Source organism: Cololabis saira, chromosome 5, assembly GCF_033807715.1.
Source record: "Cololabis saira isolate AMF1-May2022 chromosome 5, fColSai1.1, whole genome shotgun sequence".
Lineage (NCBI taxonomy): Eukaryota > Metazoa > Chordata > Actinopteri > Beloniformes > Belonidae > Cololabis > Cololabis saira.
Window position 1 is genome coordinate 27,019,018 of NC_084591.1, and position 18,207 is coordinate 27,037,224.

Consider the following 18,207-nt stretch of genomic DNA (forward strand, 5'->3'; position numbering starts at 1 on the left):
CTCCACGGGAGGGAATATATTTCTGCTCGTGAAACATTTGAATGTTGTACAATCTTCTTTTCTGGTTGTCACAGTGTTCAAGATACACTCAAAACAGCTTTTGAGATTATTTTTGACAATGCAAATAGCTACTATGAACGCTCTGAATAAAAACACATTCCATCTTCAACCACACAGCGGAACAAATGTTGAATACAGTCTTTCAGTGAGGATAGATCCAACACTGAAAACAAAACACAAATGCTGTACTTCTATTTTGTGCCAGCATATCTAGGCATCAAACTTGCTATTTTATCTCCATTTGAACAAGAGAAACAGTGTTTCTGATTGCTACAATCATAATGCTGTGCCCACACACCGAAGTTATTAACACAAGACAGCTTCAAATCACTGTTACTTTTCATGTGCACATTAACTACTTAACAGATGCTTTCAGTAAATGGTAAGGACATCTGAATTCTTCGTTCGTTTAGTGCGCCTCTGATGGTGGACTAATGGACATTGGCATTAGCCAGTGTGAGTTTATTTCTGAAACTACAAAACAACTCAAGCAGTCTTGAATTTCTTTCATTTCTATGTTATCTGTTTCACCTGAATTCCACCTCCATGGCATATCTTTGTTTGTTGGATAAAACCACCATGTATAATATTTATATATTTTTATTTATTTTTAAAATGGACTTCTTTAACATGTTTTGGACTGTTGAGAAAATCTGATTATGGTTTAGATCGTATTTGTGCAGAAATACAGAAAGTTGTAGAAGGTCCACAAGCTTCCAAGCATCAGCTTAATCAAGTAAGGCTACCAGTTGTGTTAGTGTTGTAAAAGAGGATCAGTAGCTGAAAGAGAGCCCATTATGCCCAAATTAACAAATTAAAATCAAGTGACCAGAGTGAAAAACAAGTGTTGGTGCTGCTGCTGAGAATTTTCTGTATCTGAAGAGCATCTTTTCTTCTAGCGTTGGTTCCTGTGGTCATCACGCTCATGTTGCTGCAGTAATTTTTGTGACAGTATTATTTTCAACTTTATCCAAAGCTGCTGCTAACTTGAATGTATCTGCTTGACATTCAGTGGATGACTGTCAGCATCACGGACAGCTCTGTGCTCCAGAGAGTTTATTGTGGTGGGGGGAGAAAAAAAGTCTAGACAACGCAACAAATGGGGTTTCATTGAAACTGCTGTTATTGTGCCTGAGGTCAATTTTCATGTGATTATACAGTACACTCACATAAAAGCAAACAGCAAAGACAGATGTACAAATACAAATCGCCTCTCCCTTCCATTCTCTTTCTCTGATGTGCTCATGTGCTTGCACATCCATTTGTGAGACAGAACTCGAAATTCACTGCAAGACAAAAACAAGGCCACATACAAAAAAATAAAAAATCACAAGCAAGATTAGGTCAAAACTTATCTATCAAAGGGATGTGCATGTACAGACTGGGAGTGGAACAAGCAGAAAAAAGGCCTGTCCACCCAGACTGCCATCACAGTCACAGGATAAAGGACAAGCCATGCCTTTGATCAGGGAAAGAGAGTTTTGCAAGTGTGAGAGGTAAAATGGAGGAAGATTTCTGAATAAGTCAGACTGGAGCTACTGAATACTACTCATCTGTGACTGGGTAAAAAAAAAAAAAAAAAAAGTATGTCAAATTTTAGACCATTTTTTTTTTTGTTAGAAGAAAACATGACAACCCCCTTTTGCAAACAAAATGTGCCCCAATCAGGCATGCAATTACAATCCTGAACATGCTGTGAAATGCAGCAGCAGCAAGTCAGTAAGCAACTGGGATAAAAACAGTATGTACTATTTCTTGCACACCGTGAGGCTCAATTACAGAGCAAATCATTTTGATTCCATGTTGACTTTTTTTTCCTTCCACTTTCTTGTGTTTAAGCTTGAAGTCAAACTTTCCAAGTGCAAAAGTAAAACTCAGCCGATGTAAATTCCATCTTTCCTCCAAGTATTTGAGAGGTTTCATGTCTGTGTCAGTGCTACTTTAAATCCCTGGGACTAGAGAGTGAATGAGAGGAGGATTACAGGGGTAATGCCAGAAGATGAGAGGCAGAGGGTCGCAGTGGTTTGCCACTCTGCAAGGATTAGCACTGAAAACAACTTCACAGTCACAAACTATGTCAATCAAGGGCATAATTCAGTCAGTCTAAAGACCCTGTATGAGTCATCTCTCTGCTAAAAGTGACCTCCTACTCTTCAATAATTATATACATATTTTATAAATTAGTGAAATTAATTGGAACAATATTAGACTATAGTAGAAAAAAACGCTAAAACAGACTTAAAATGGTGAATATATTTCAAGTATGTGGATGGAAACTCGGTAATGAGGCACCTGTGGAATGAGCCTATTGGCTGCAGCTAACAGCAACTGCTTGCCATTGATGTAATCGATATGTCAGGCCTGATGAGGGGAGTGTGCCAGTGTGTGTGTGTGTGGGGTGTGTGTGTGTGTGGGGGGGCAACACTGATGAAAATTGAGGTGTCCAGATGGCAGCAGTTTAAGTGCATGTGATGTGCAGCTTTTCATTAAAGTAGGGCATTATCACTATGGAGCAAATGTATAGGGGAGAGGAATGAGGAGGAAGGGAAGGAGTGGGGCCTTTACATGACCTAACTTAACAAGAGGGGAAAATTCAACAAACCTCGTTTATCTTGAATCTTAACAGTGAGCTCCACAAAAGGTTCCGTCTCCCTATCCAGCTTCCGAACGATAGTGACATCTCCACCGTCGCGGCTCACGGCCACCGGGGAGCTCTCTGGCTCCGGGTAAACCAGCTCGTAGGCAGCTGACTGAAACCTGCTGGGATTCAGGCTCGTGATGATGGAGCCGATGCTGGCATCCTCAGAAACGTTGAGGGAGAGCAGGTTGCCGGGGTCAAGCAGCGCCCTGGGCAGCCGGCCCGCCCTGGCTGGCCAAACTAATCCAGCAGGACGCATGTATCTCTGCGGAGACACGCTGACCAGCACAGCCCTGCTGCTCAGAGCCGGCCATCCGTGATCCCTGGCATACACGGAGAACCTCACCGTACGGTTGAGCCCCAGGATGGAGTCCACAAGCAAAACTTCACCTGTTTTCGGGACAACATAGAAGCTGCCATTTTTGGGGATGGAGACGAACGTGAACTCTGCGTTCTTTCCACTGTCTCCATCCACAGCTTTTAGCCTGTAAACGACCCTGCGGAGAGCAGTGGTGTCGTCTAAACTTATGTGCACGCTGTCGGCGCTGAGAAAGGTCGGTGCGTGGTCGTTGGTGTCCAACACATCCACTTTTACCGACCCAACCTCGAAGGCGACGGGTTCCGACGCGCACGTCTGGCAACACAAACCTATGCTCAGCAGGTATTCTGAGCGAGCCTCCCTGTCGAGAACCTTGGAAGTTTTCAGTAGTATATTTCCCCGCTTGTGGTGAGCGAAGACGCGGAAATCTTCGCTGCCGTTTCCGTACAGTTTGAAGTGCATCCCGGAGACCGGACACCATTTTTGCGCGTTGATGCGCTTCATCGGAACGCTCAGTCCGTTCACTTTGGAAGCTGCTGGCGAGTTCTCAAAAACATGCCCGTGAAAGAAGGGCAGTCGCCCTTGTGTTGGGTATCCAGCAGCTGGCATTAGAAGGCAGCATAACAGAAGAGCCCAAATCATGTTGGTGACAAGTTACGCACCTCCAAAAAAAAGAGTCTCAGCGGGAGGGTTGACGGAAAATTATACAAAATGAAAAGAAAAACATCTAAAAAGCATTTCCTTCATAGTTATCCACAGTGTGATCCTTCCACGAGAGCCCTGTGAACTTTAAGCGTTCTCATCCTGGCGGATCGGTGTGTTGGCTCCATGCGGCACGGCTGCGCTGCAGGCGCTGCTGTGCTGGCTTTGCTGTGCTCGCATCCAGCGTTCAGCACCACAGCTCCGGACAGCGCCAAGCGCGGGGGCGTGGCGGCGCACGGAGACGGAGCTCCACGGCGAACCCCACCCCGTGCGACGGACGGTCAGGAAGGAAGGCTCTCCCTGCTCCACACCTCCGTCCTCAAGGCGGCCGAGCCAGTGCGTAAACACGCAGCTGCGCGCCTTCGCAGATGTACCGCACGCAAATCCGCTATCAGCGTAAATGACTGTTGACAGACGAGAAGATCACCCGCGCATGCACCCCGGCTGCAAGAAAGTCGACTGGAGACATATGCTCCCTTTTCCTTGACACGACTTACCCAACCATTACACTCTCCAAATGCTGATTAGAAGCGCCTTCCTTAAGTCTGCATTAGTTGCTGAAGGCAGAATTACTCATGCACAGACAGCACTCATTTTCTCCCCGAGGAACTGAATCCGCGACCAAATGCTCCGCTTTGAAATTTTAGGTTACTGTTCCCAAAGCGCACCACATTTATGAAGTCAAACGTTTATTTATAGCATTAAACAACTAGAAAAAAAACTGCTAAATACATCAATATAAATGCAAATGCATATATAGCTGAGCTGTTAAAGTGTGTAAACATGATTGAAGGCATCCTATGCTGAGAAAGCCTCTATGTCTTTGCAGACACAATGTTCAGCAGGGTTCATGTTAAAATTGCCCCCGTTTTTTATTCCTTTCCCACTCCTAGCAGCATCCCAAGAACCTGCAGAAATTCTTAATCTGTAGGTGGCGACTGCTAATTGCAGCTGAGTGCAAAGTTCCACATCCTCTCACCTCTCAGTCGGCAACAAATCAGAAAATTGAAGATTACACCCACCTAAGAGCTTTGATTTATCAAGAAATACTTTGATAGGTCAAAGCGCTTGCTCTCTTGAATTTGTTTCATGAAGGCCCTTTTTTTTTCCTCAGCGCTGTGGTGTTATGTAATGTTACTCCACATGCCCACAGAAAACATGTGCACTGAAAATTCATCAAAGCTCCTACTGAAAGATTGCTATCAATTTGAAGCCACAATCCATCACTGCAGTTTTAGCCAAATCCACTCTCTGCAGTGAAACGTTCTTCTCAGGCAATAAGTCTGGGAACTGGAAATGAGCCTCCAGGCAATTGTGAATCAAGGCTTGCAGCTGGAGCACAAAGCTCATATCGGTTAATCGTTGTGTTGTTTTAAGTGGCTCAAGCTTGAGGCGTGTCGCTCCGGAAACATGAGCCTTCCCACAGTCACTAGTGTCTTTACTGTCTCTGACCTGAGGAGATACTGGACTTTTCAAAATGTGCCCACTTTAAAAAAGTAAATAAATAAATAAAAGATGGGAAATGACCTCATGCAACATCACTTGCAGGTCAACAAGAGACTCAGCGCTCTTCCCTGCTCTGTTACTCTTCTTTGAACTCCCCAAGTGCCTCACAAATGACCATCAAAACCTGGTCTTTATCACGTTGACCCATGATGTGCAATTCGCCGTGGCTGCCATACGGGAGATAGCTGTGACAAGGGCTGATTACATCACGGGGTCGGGCCGGGTAGCAAGTAAGGTAGTTTACTTGAGGGTAGCAGTAGTTATCTACTGAGATGAAACACCAATATAAAGCACACAAAATCAACAAAGCTCTAATGAATTTTGATAAAGAAATCATGAGGCGGCCTCATCATCCTTCTTCTTCTTCTTCAGCAGATAACTGGGAGCTGCGGGGCATAAAATAGAGAAGAAAAAAAATCACACCAAAGAAAGCAGCCAGTGAACATTAGAAAGCCTCATGCTTACTTAATGAATAATTGACCAAATCCATTCCCCTCACTCAAACACAGCCAGCTTCTGAAGGCAAAGACTGCAGCCTTGTAACATGTAAAACATTCAACCTCTGATTCTGTGTGAATCAGAGACAAAGGAGGGAAGGATTTTGGTACACCAGTTCCCCTGGGGTCACTTGTATGTTTTGTAAGACAGACATTATTAATTAAGCCTTCTAGAAAGTGTGCTACGACATGAAAGGATGGTAGACCTAACAGGATTTGGCAACCATTTCAGTTTGTGGTCAGCTCATGCCACGGTGTGAGTAGTGTCCAAAAATCTTAAAAATAGACCTTCAGCAAAAGCCGAAGAAATAATTAGAAAAGAAATAGAAACAGGTCTCTTGAAGAATGACAGGATAATTAAAGTGGATGACTAAGCATCCAGCGCTGTGGAACACCAGCGAGCCTTCAGAGTGGTCGTTCATGGAAACCCCTTCTTCCAGAGGAACGTGGATCTGGAAACATCACAGCGGCTGTCAGGAGCAGCAATCTGCAGTGCTCTTTATTGTAGTGTTCCTGTGCATATGAGGCCCTAAGGACATTTTATCTTATCAAAACCTGAAGGCAAAAAGTAGTTAAAGGGGCTTGATAAATATAGAGACATTTCCCTTATGTATTGGGTACAGGAGCTAATTAGATTTGATCTGTGATCCCCTTAAGGCACCTACCACCTAACGTAAGCTCTACTGTGGAAACCATAACCGTTTATTAATAGGTTCATTCATTATGGATGAATGTGTACGGCCAGATTAAGAATTTACCTTCACCAATAATGTTGCACAGGATCTATTTTTCAGGCTTTGAAAATGTCAGAAAAACACAAACACACACTCTCATCACCAAGCGTCTCGTTAACCTTTTAACTGACATTTTAGTTTTTTTGCAGGCATTTCTTCATCGGACAGTTCGACAAGTTTGAACAACAGCAGGTTTGTTGAAAGAGAAGGGAAAAACCTTTTCATGATTAATGCATGGCCTGTTGTTTCAACAGAAACTGCACTTGAGGAGTACATCTTGCATGAGGAAAGCTTTTAACAAATCTACACACTGATCAGTGAAGTCTGGAGGTTGATTCTGATGATTAACGCATGAACAAATCAGATATACATCAGAAAACTATCTTTTTTCTTTCCTCAAACAACCTCAAATTAAAAAGCTTCTCCACCTATCAAAAGACAATAATAATAGCCATTATGAAATAAAATAAAAGAAAGTAAGCACATCTCAAGATTCTCAATCATCTTTGTGGAAAGGAAGTGTTGATGATCTCTTTGAAACACAGTTGAGACAGCAAGGCATAGCCCTACATGCATAATAAAGTTCTTTAGCTCTTATTCTGACTTGATTATCCCACGAAGACCAAGCCATTAGGTAGGTTTCCATTACACAAACAGTTCAAAGCAACAAATTTAGGATGTAAATCCAATAATGTGCTATTCATGGGGCCAATGGGATTATGACACCATCGAGGGAGAATTTAAAAAAATACTTAAAGCATCCAGAGGAGAGCAGATTGATTATTCCTGCAGCTCGTCTTGCAGCATCTTGTAAATGACTCCCAAATGGGAGTACAGGTAAAAACCACCGGTCCTAAACCACAAGTTCGAGATGCATCTTCATTCACCGGCGCTATTGAGACCTCCACCTATCTTTACATGTCATTATCGTTGATTAAACAGTAGGTGAACTCAAAAACGTAGGCTACTTTCCCAAACTTTACTTTTTTGCTTTTTTTTTTTTTTTTTGCTTTTTTTTCTGCCCGAGAACCTTGTTAAATATCTCTTAATAAAAGCCTAAATGGACTGTGTGCAAAGTTGGCTGGAATTCATCATCACTACTGCCTAGTTAATAGGCTTAATGCAGTCAGTTTATCGCCAGGACCAATATACCGCTAATGTACAGGGGAACGTGGATATATAGTTGTACCTGGTCTACATTTAGCTGGGGAAAATTGTTACCGCAAAGTTAAACAGCACCTATTGTCACGTCATTTTGATTAAAATGCCCTAAGTGTGTCACAAGTATACCTTTGGTCGCACAGTTGCTGCTGAATTCCGCACAATTGAGTTTTATGCTGCTGTTGTTTTCCACTTGCAGGAATCCTCCAAACGCGTTCATTTTAACGTCAATCACGTTGCAGAGTATCCAGCGCCCCCTTCTGTCGAGTCAGAGAACTACAGGGATGTAAACGCTTCTGCAGCTTAACCAAAAAAAAAAATCTGGATTTATCACTTTACTGGGTACATTTTAAAACACTAATGGATTAACCACAATGGAAAATTTTACAGTTGGATAAATACATCCTCTCCCATGTTAATTTATTTTAATTAGATTTCATTTTTTTTAAAGTTAAAGAACTGGAAGAAAGAAACAACTTGAAAAATAGTCAAAGCCATTTCGCATTTTAGCAATATATAGGAATGAATTCATGTTTATACACAGTAATAGCTGCTTTACATGTCTCCAACCTTAAACAAATGTAATTTAAAATTTGATGCAGTCCCAATTTTCTATTTCAATAGCAGGATTAATGGATTTAATGACACAAATCAGGTCATTTTACAGTAAAAAGCCAGTTTAATTGCAGAATATATTGACAGTACAGTACAGCAATATAAACACTGCCATATTGCTTCTATTTTTACATGAAATTACACAGCTGCTGTCCAGCTTAAGAAACAAAACGGTAACACAGTACTTTGAACAGTAACGAGGGAAAAACATACAGACAGGCTGGCACACCAGTGCACCCTTCATTTTCTCTTAGAAGTGGCTGTTAATTGAGAAATGCACAATATCATAATTATCATAAGAGCAAGAACAGGGACACAGAGCATTTGACTCCCAGTGGAGAGACGTGATGATCACTGGGTCCACAGGGACAAACTGGGCTGAAATAACCGGTCACACAGGGAGCTGAGCTGCACAGCCACAAAGCCAACAGAACAAAAGAAAGCAGAACAAAATCAAATGAAAACAAAACAAAAGAATGAAAAAAAAGAACATATTGATTACTTTTGTACATATGCAAGAAATACATGACTTTAAATGACTTTTTCAGTCATTTATAACCAGACTGGCCTTCATTGACGACTTTACATCTCTTTGTTACTTGTGCCTTAGCTCATGTTTCAAGTGAGTGCTCTTGCATTTCAGGAACCTTCAGTTTGTAAATTGGAACCATTTAAGCTGCTTCCTCACAGCCTGTCCTGTCCTTCAACTACCGCAGGATCCTGGGAGCTGACCTGTCATCGGTTAGTGTTTTGCGCAGCTTCACTCCCCGGCGTATGGACACCAGCATATCCACATCCTCCTGGGCAGCGGTGGATGGCTCCCGCGGCGCACAATGAGCTGGATCCTCTGATAGAGAGCTGGGAAAGGGAAACTGACCCTCGCCCAGGGCGTGGGCGCTGGCTGCCAGCTCTCCTATCTTTTCCACCAGGCTGTGACGGTTGGCAGCGAGGAGAGGGTCCTCCTCTGCACTGTGGGCAGCTGTGCCAGGGGCTTGCTGGGCATAAACAGTCCTGTCCACGCCTCCTCCTCTTCCGCAGCCCCAGGCTGCATCTGGGAGGCTCATCCGCTTTGGAGAAGCTCTTGTGTAGTCACTAATAGACGGGTTATCACCGTAGAGAAATTCCTCGCTGCCCTTATGATACTGAGACGGGCTAGCGCACCCCGGCGAGTCTGGCACTGTGGGGGTTTTAACTGGCACGATCGGGGGCCGGATGGGTATGGGCCCAGATATGGACGGTGTGCGTCTCACACCTGTTTTAGAGGATGGCGTCCGGCGAATAGTGGCTGTCCCTGAGGAAATGGCTCCAGCGTGGGTTCCCCCAGCTCCGTTGGGAGTTCCCTGCAGGCTCTTACCAGCAGGCAGACCTGCTGTGCTGGCAGGCCTCTTCGTCTGGATCATGCGGCGGTAGCTCTGAGCGATGTTACTGTGGCGTGGGATGGTGGAAGACTTGTCAAAGTCTGCCTGCCCTTCACTGTCCACATCTCCGTTGAGAGAGTAGCACTCATAATCAGAACCTAGAAGTGGCAATGAGTCACATCAGTTTTTCCTCTTTTTTTTGTACACTTAATGTTAATGTTGTTTTAATTTGCAACTCATTTACTACACAGTAATGCAAAGTAGTAACAATGGCAATTATGATAATCAGTGCTATACTTTTCAAAGCCCATAACTGTTGATTCCTGATGAAAGTGGAACAGACATGCAGCAGGGTTAGGGCTGGGCGATATATCGAGATTTTAATATATATCGATATATTTTCAAACACGATATGGTACGAGACAATATCGTTTATATCGATTTTTTTTTTTTTTTACATTTTTTTTTTTATTATTTTGATATAGCTTATTTTGTGACAAATTGACTTGAATGTTTTATTTGAGATTTGCACAAATGTTTTGTTATTTGCACAACTGTCAACCTCAGTGGAAAAGTCTGCCTGTTACTGTCTGAATTGTATTAATTGCACAGTGTATTTTAATTTAATTGTTATGCAGGAAAGGGATATTTGTTTTATTTTATTCAAGAAGCATTTTTATTCTATATATGCAGGCAGTTTATTTTTATTTCATTTGTTTTATACATTTTGATATTGTGCAGACCTCTGTTAAAAAACGTACCTGTGTGACATTTGGCACGAGGCTTTGTATTAAAACTGACTGTTTTTTTAAGGGTTTGCCTCAGAAAAAAAATGAAGCTAACAGAGATGCTATGCTATAATGCTTTGGGGGAAACCCCAATTATGTCACAGAAAAAATATCAATATATATCGAGTATCGCCATTTAGCTAGAAAATATTGAGATATGACTTTTGGTCCATATCGCCCAGCCCTAAGCAGGGTCATTCCTAAACCATATGCTTGGATGATGTGGGTTGGACTGTTCAGGTTGAGTGTTACCTTGTGAAGGAATGGTGTCCTCGGAGCAAGAGGGAGTGTTTGTCTGGGTGCTGTAGCCGCTGGAGTACTGCAGAGAGTCTCTGCTGCTCTTCTGCTGCTCCATGCTCAAGCCTCTCGTCAGAACCATAGCTAGAGTACTGGCTGCTGGAGATAGGGGCTCTCCATGCTGGAGCGCACCCCCACAAACACAAACAGGTAGGAGAAATATACCGATTAGCACACATTTGCATTGCAATTCACCACACCACATCCGCATGGCAAATAAATGAATTTACTGACATTTCCATTTTTCACTCCCAGAGGATTTCTAACCTTGGCGGTAAGAATTCCTGGACCACTTCTCGCTCTGTGCGGATCATCTGGTTGCATCCCAGAGTATCCCTGCGGACTGGGCGGAACCTCCATTTCTCTCATCTTCTCCACAGACTCCCTCCTGCGCTGCAGAGTGCTGGCCAATGACGGCTCACAGGAGCTCGGCTTGGCCCAGTCCTGCGGCAGCAGATGGAATAATCAGACTATCTTTAAAAGTCTGCCATCCAACAGTTATATACTCTCAGTCAAACGCTGAGGCTGTCAGTTTGGCTCATGAACTGGCTCCACATATGTGCAGATGCGTGCAGGCCAGAATGGGCAATGACAGGTTCAAACCTCAGTTTAGTGCAACCTTTGAAAGGAAAGCCTGAGCTTGATGAGCAACAGAAAATGGTGATTGTGAGGTTAAGCTCTACAAAAGAGTGTTCATGGCAGCAATAAAACACAAAAAGCAAAGAAAGCAACAAAGTTTTAAAAAGAGAGAACTTAAAACTGCAAAAAAAAAAAAAAAATGCAAATAAAACAAACCTTCCAGCTAGGAACCTTTGATGTGGGTGAGGGTGTGTTGGATCCAGGGGAGTGGTTAAATGTGGGGGACGCAGGAAGTATGACAGATAGAGGCCTGATGGAGCCAGTGTGAGAGAAAGCAGGGCGGAAGGTACCGAAGGATGAGCATGAGCCAAACTGCGGAATGGACAGACAAGTCTGAGTCAGAGAGCCCAACATCCATGAATACTTCACGTCAAACTGCACGGCAGCTTTCACAAGGAGCCTGCCGGCTCTTTTAAAAAAAAAAAAAAAAAAAAAAAAAAGCTATAGAACAAAAGAAAACAAAAAACAAAAACAAAATAAAGGAGGGAAATGCTCTGCACGTCAGCGTGAGCGTATGTCTGAGAGTGTGTGTCCGGCAAGCCAAGTAGACCGGTGAGGAATGCATGCAGTACTAACCGCTGTGGGGGAGCTGCACTCGCTGACAGACTGGCAGGTTTCTGAAGCCTCAGAGGAGGCTGAGCTTGTTGATTTCTGGGAAATGGAAGATGGAGGAAAGAACAGTGATGTTCCAGAGGAAATAGGGAGAGGGGAGTAGGTGTGACAGATGCATAGGAAGAGGGATCGCTTTTCTCTCTTATGGGATCTATAGGCTGAAGCCTAGATCAAAAATGAAGCAGTCTATGAGATCATTCGTTCGGGAGAGAAACATTGCATCAGCTGGTGTGAAGCTGAGTGTGATCTACACACTGGAATCAGTCCAGACCATGAGTCTGAATAACTCTATCAGCCTAGTGGGATACAAATTCAACATTTGCAAATGATAAGGTTCCATTAGAGTTAAAAGGAAAAGCTCCGCTTGACTATCAAGCTCTCACTGAGGCTTGGGATTTGTGTCTGAAATGCAAACGTTAAAAAAAGCAGATTGGAGACTACAGATGTAAAATCATTCTTGTTAAAAAAAAACAGCAAATTATTGTACATGTACTCATACAAGAAAGTTGTTGCTGTGTTCTCCTGCCCTTCAGCACTGCTGCCTGAAGAGTCTCTGGGGACAGAAAAACTGCTCTGCTCCTGGTTTTGCTGCTGTGTAAAATTCCCTGTCTCGCTATCTTCCTCAGATAAAAGAAGAACGTTTAGTATCACAGCTGATGCCGCTACCTGGCTGGCGATATCAGACGGCATGGGTGACGGAGGCTTAGAATGGGTGTTAGCATCCTGGGAGACAAAGCCTGAGTCGTGGGAGGAGACGCTGCTGAGCCGGTGGACTCCTGCTGAGGGCATCTGGAGCAGACTGTTGGCAGGATATCACAACAGTAGAAAATTGAGAATACATATTCAACAGTGTCAATATCGTTGCTTTTTTATCCCCTTGTGCTATTCTGAAAATAGTCTTTTTGGAGAGGAAGGATTTGTGTTTAAGCCGTGGTAAGAACAGAAAAGGCCAAATGAAAAATTGATCTAAAAAGCTTTAAGCATGAAGGCCGTCTTAAATGGGGCCATTCTTCTAATTTTGGTACATTAAAGAGCATTAAAACATTATCCCCGATTTGATTTTTCTTTCCCTCTGATGACTAAGAGCTGCCTTTTTTCCGCTTTTTGTCTCCTGCTTTGTTAGTCCCGCTCACTGCTGCTTCCCTTTTGTCATCCACACGTATTTGAAGTGTGAAACCTGCTCTTTCTAACCCCCCCTCTTCTCCCCTTTCTCCCACTGGATCTGCAGTTATCGTTTCTCATTAATCTTCATTCTCAAGGAGGAGGCTTAAAGAGGAATGCCAAATTAATTATAGCAAATTGAGTAATCTTTAATCACTAAAAACCAGACTCCATCTTAAAGTTTTTCTTCTTTTTTTTTTTGTCTTTGATAAAGAGGCGTGTTTGTCTTTATCTTTAAACATTATCGCACCTTCGTCTATTCAGCACTTCTTAATTCAATTATATAGCAGTTTTACTGCTATAATTCAATTAAAAGGTTGTTTTTTTAAGGCTTTTTGATGGTGTCAACTTTTATTGACTAATCTCATTTAACACTTTTTGTCAGTAGTTGGAATCTTAAGATAGTACTTAGAACAAGAAATGCTGTTAATCAGTGCAGATATCAAGGAGGTTCTGGCAGGAATTATAAAGTCGAAACAAGATGACACCCCTTCAACTAAACGTGAAAAGTGAATTACTTTGCAAGACAGACTTTTCTGTTGACCTAGAATCACGCATTTATAAATAAACTGTTGAACTATCGCTTGCCTTTCGAGTTTGTGGATTTTGGTTTTTCAGGCTGTGATGTTTGACAGCTTTGGGTGTAATCTGGCTGTAAGAAGCTTGAGAACGACAAATCTGCCAGGAGCGAGAGCTGAGGAGCTGAGATGAAACCAAAGGGAGTTTACCGCATGTCAACTTTCGCTGATGGTCAGGAAGTCATCGCGTTACACTGATGTGTGTCTTTGCAAGTTTTATTTTCTCTTTAACGGGGTAAAAAGATGGTTGTAAATGGGCAGGTTAGAAGCGAATCTGGCGCCATCAATCCATCATCGACAGCACATAGAAAACACAACCTTGAATAGCACAGACATAGCATGCCTAAAATTTTTTGGAAAAAAAAGTTTCTTTTTGATCTATTTTTAGTAATGCCTGAAGGATTTTTTACAGCGTGAACAGATAACCTTGTGCAGCAAATTCAAAAATGCTAGTGTGTGTGCGTGTGTGTGTGTGTGTGTGTGTGTGTGTGTGTGTGTGTGTGTGTGTGTGTGTGTGTGTGTGTGTGTGTGCTTACAGCATATACCTGCACATGCTGCTCTTCCTGGAGCTGGTGCTGCTGGGGGAGGATGGAGGGGTCTGGTAGGACCAGCTATAGTCAGAGCCTTTCAGGTCCCGGATCACCTGCGGCAATACATCACAGCGAGGTGACAACACGGCGACAACAATAGACGTTGCAAACGCCGCTTTAATGTTTCACAGGGAACCAAGAAGTGGAGAAGATGGCTTCCTGGGAGAGTGCTGTGCGCTGCAGATTGCAGCAGAGCTGGGGAAAATGCTGCATTTTGAGGATTTGTAAAAGCTTGATTGTAATTCATTGTAAAATTGATACAAATTTATTACGTTAGCAGAGCAGCTGGATGGAGTTTTAAAGTTCTGGAAGAACAACAGTGGTTTTTGTTACTAAAATAACATGAATTTGGGTTCCATTTAATCAATTTATGTATTTTTTCCTCATATTTTGATGGCAGTAATGAGTGTTTGTCTGTATGTGGCCCTGTGCTGGACTGGTGACTTGTCCAGAGCTGGTACAGGCTCCAGCAGATCCCTGTGACCGTATACAGTATTAGGAATGAGTGCGTGTACTTGATAGATGGATAGAAGCAACATGTGTCAAAACATCAGCAATACTGCAACAGGGGGATGTTTTCATAGTGTACATTGTGTAGCAGCCTCCTTGTTTTAGCAGCGGTCCGTATTCATCTGGAAACCCCATGAATGTTTGCCCCATTGTTTTCTGATAAAGAATTCAAGACACCAGCATTCATGGGCTTTTCGTTGCAGATTTTATCATGTCATGATGAAAGCAGTCAGGCCACTTCAGCACCCAGAATCTTGTATTACAACACCTTTCTTTTGGAATAGATGCAGCATGGAGTTTAGTGACTGTACAAGATGTTGCCTGAAAAAGACTTTGTCTTAAACCCATACAACGCTTTAAGCATGGCTGTTTCCGGTCCAGAATGGGACAGCTGCCCATTCAATAGGAGCTCTCGCACCCCCATGCCATCAGAGATGCAGGCTTATTAACCGAGCACTGATAAGAACCTAGATGGTCCCTTTCCTCTTTAGTCCAGAGGACATCGCGTTAGTTTTCCATGTGGCTTCAGTCCATTTTAAATTAGCTTTGGCCCTCAGAGGCCCGTGGAGGTTCTGAGTCATGTTCACAGATGGATTCTTCTTTGCATGAGAGAGCTTTTAACCTGCACTGCAGATGACACAGCAAAGTGTGTTCTTGGAAATATCCCTGAGTCCAATCAGTTCCATCACAGTTATGTGTTTTTAATGCCTGAGCATTTGAAGATCATAGGCAACAAATATCGATTTCTCCAGATGGTATTATGTGATGTAGATGATGAAATTTTCAAAGACTGCACATTTATTTTCTTGATTGCTTCACAATTTATGAAAGCTCATCTAAACTTCTGAGAGACCCTTGCAACGTGACTAGTTGCCAGATGTTCCTCCTCCAGTCTTTGTCAGAAGTGCTGCTGCCCTAAATGAGCATCAAAATAAGCTAACACGTTTTCATAAAATGGTAAAATGTCTCACTTTTGACATCTGACATGTCTTTGAGAATAAAATATGTTTGCAGAGGAGTTTTGCAAATCCTAGCATCCTATTTCTAAATACATTTTATTCAGTGTGCTACTGTTTTTTGGAATTGGGGTTGTCGAAATCTGATGGCGTGCTCATAACCTGCGCAGGATTATGACAATTAGCAGCTTTACGGTCTCTTACCTGCTCACTTGCAGGTGGCAGCTTGTGTGGGTCTTCAGTCAACACAGTGAGGTCATCAACAATGGCTTGTAAGTGCGTTATCTCTCCCAGCATGGCAATTTCTATGTTCTGTCGGGAGAGCAGGACAGATCAAGTTAAACATCTACAACATCAGCAAGAGCCAAAAAGCTCAAACACATACTTAACATCGTACAAATTGTAGATTTAAAGGGGCTGAACGTCGCTCACCACCACAGGCTGCAGCAAGTTGATAAACGTACAGTAACGTCCCCTCTCCTCCAGGAGCGCCCTCCGCACCGCCTGCTTCTCCGTCTCCTCCATTAGCAAGTACAAGTCGTTTACGTCCTGCATGGCACTGTCCAGCTGGGGGCGCAGGTTTCCCCGGCCTGCGCGAGGCAACAGCGCCGGCGCAGGGGCGTGCGGGAGTGGGCGAGGACAGGGGAGAGGCGAGCAGAGAGATAAGAGGAGGAGGAGGACAAGAGGAGAATTGAAGAGGAGGATGGCCAGTAATTACAGAAGTGACACGTCGTGGCAGGGAGAGTAAAAAAAAGAAAGAAAAGAGAGATGATTAGAACAAACACTGATAAGCTTCTGTGTACTGTAGGTCAATGCACTGGCAAACTGCGCACTCTAATGGTTCATGCACGTGGGAATGAGAGGACGCAGGAGTGTGTTACCAAACAAAGATGATGTGCAGACCTCAAATGGATAAGATTAGAAAAATAAAAACACAGTGGTACAGAATGTTCAGTTATTCCAGACAGCAAACATTTAGATGATAAACAAATCAATGAAAGAAGAATGAGATGAAAGAAACAATGAAATGTTTTATTCCTGCATGGAGTTTATGATTTATACAGATGCACACTGCCAGTCATGTTTAAACACACAACTTTATATTGTGTCTATTTTAGTTGAGTCTCAGGTAAGAAACTCATCATAGGAATAAGATGATGTACTGATCCTACGGTATTTAGTCGTTTAAAATGAAATCACTGACTCACTCCAGTTGTCCTTTCAAAGCAGGATGTTGCAGACTTATATTAACAGTGTCAACACATTTCCAATTTACAGTACACCTGCTTCTAGTACGGCGCTAATTAAATGAAAAATCGAACAAGACTCTGACAGCTTGCCTGTTCAGAGGACTTTAAATTCAAGTTTTAGCTTATAGCCATCGCAATTGAAGTAAATGTCACCGTACGACAAAGAAACTAATATTGGAGGAATAACCGTCTGACAGATACTGGTAAAAAAAATGGTCATATTCTATCTCTGTAAGAAGGTAATGAGAAAGAGAAGGGTTATATGTGAACGCGGCCTGTCAGACTGCAGGGAAGGGGCCGTAACAAGAAGGTCACGTATGTGAGACAAATATGCTGCATGTTGGTTTTTTTGTTGTTTTTTTTCCCCCGACTGTTTGGCAATCCAGTAGGACACGCAAAGTTATTAAGGTCACTCAGTGATGCGTGAGCCTAGTACTTAGCTGCTCCGCCGGCTCGCAGTCACACTGTCATAACTTAATAGGTCATTTGTACTGGATAAGAGCTGTCATTTCTGTTGTGCCTGCTTTTACTTAGAGAAAAAGTCTTATTTCCCTGCGTTCATGTGTATTAAGCATGCTTTTTCATCAGAGTATTCACAGTAGACACATCTGAGGCTTAAGCAGGAAAATATAATTGTTTGCAATCTCACCAAGAGATCAATGTTAAGAGATTTTAGTGTTTACACAGATTTTTGGTGGATAAAAAAACAACAAAGAAACAACACAGTATATTAATATGTGATTTGCTTTTAGGTGTAGGATTTAGGTTTTTGCACAGAGCCGGCCTTAGCTACTGTGCAAAAATCTTCTCTTCCAACGCTCATTAAGCATACTCCTGAAATCTGTCAAACTATTTCATCTTCCTTTTTTCTTAAAAAATGCAAAGACAGCACAGTGATCTGTCTGACTGGCAGGTTGACGTACAGGTGGTTTGGATGCTTGAAACTGGCATGTGATGCTCTGATTTAGGGCAAAGAACAGCAGACATACCTAGTAGCTCTATAGCCAGGGTACAAAAAGCCAGAAGCAGTGACAGACCGGGTTGGAGAAACAGAAGAACAGGCACGGTTAGCTGCATATCAAACCAGAGCGCGTTGTATGTTTATCCGAGCCCGTACCACTGGGACGTGGAAGTGTTGGAGGAAAACAACCAGCAGTGGGGGCTAACACAAGCACAGCCAGGAAAGGAGTTAATTTCTCTGATTCAGAAAAATAAATCACCAGGAAAGCTGGAAAG

At 42.9% G+C, this 18,207-nt stretch overlaps 2 protein-coding genes across 5 annotated transcripts in view; both read right to left on the bottom strand.

Moving 5' to 3' along the window:
* Positions 1 to 4,038, bottom strand: part of LOC133443995 (neural-cadherin-like) — a 119,689-nt gene extending 115,651 nt beyond the window's left edge. For all 3 annotated transcript variants that reach the window (XM_061721402.1, XM_061721401.1, XM_061721403.1), the window contains exon 1: positions 2,663 to 4,038. In XM_061721402.1, the coding sequence (XP_061577386.1) occupies positions 2,663 to 3,659 (997 nt within the window). In that variant the 5' untranslated portion in view covers positions 3,660 to 4,038. The remainder of the gene's footprint in view (positions 1 to 2,662) is intronic.
* Positions 4,039 to 8,276: 4,238 nt separating this feature from the next.
* Positions 8,277 to 18,207, bottom strand: part of mtss1la (MTSS I-BAR domain containing 2a) — a 33,502-nt gene continuing 23,571 nt past the window's right edge. Inside the window, exons 7-15 of one of the 2 annotated variants that reach the window (XM_061721404.1) lie at positions 16,154 to 16,311; positions 15,926 to 16,033; positions 14,211 to 14,308; positions 12,593 to 12,725; positions 11,891 to 11,965; positions 11,471 to 11,626; positions 10,943 to 11,119; positions 10,631 to 10,796; positions 8,277 to 9,748 (exon numbers count right to left, since the gene is read on the bottom strand). In XM_061721404.1, coding sequence (XP_061577388.1) covers positions 8,940 to 9,748; positions 10,631 to 10,796; positions 10,943 to 11,119; positions 11,471 to 11,626; positions 11,891 to 11,965; positions 12,593 to 12,725; positions 14,211 to 14,308; positions 15,926 to 16,033; positions 16,154 to 16,311 — 1,880 coding nt within the window. In that variant the 3' untranslated portion in view covers positions 8,277 to 8,939. The remainder of the gene's footprint in view (positions 9,749 to 10,630; positions 10,797 to 10,942; positions 11,120 to 11,470; positions 11,627 to 11,890; positions 11,966 to 12,592; positions 12,726 to 14,210; positions 14,309 to 15,925; positions 16,034 to 16,153; positions 16,312 to 18,207) is intronic. The other variant, XM_061721405.1, reaches the window with a different exon arrangement.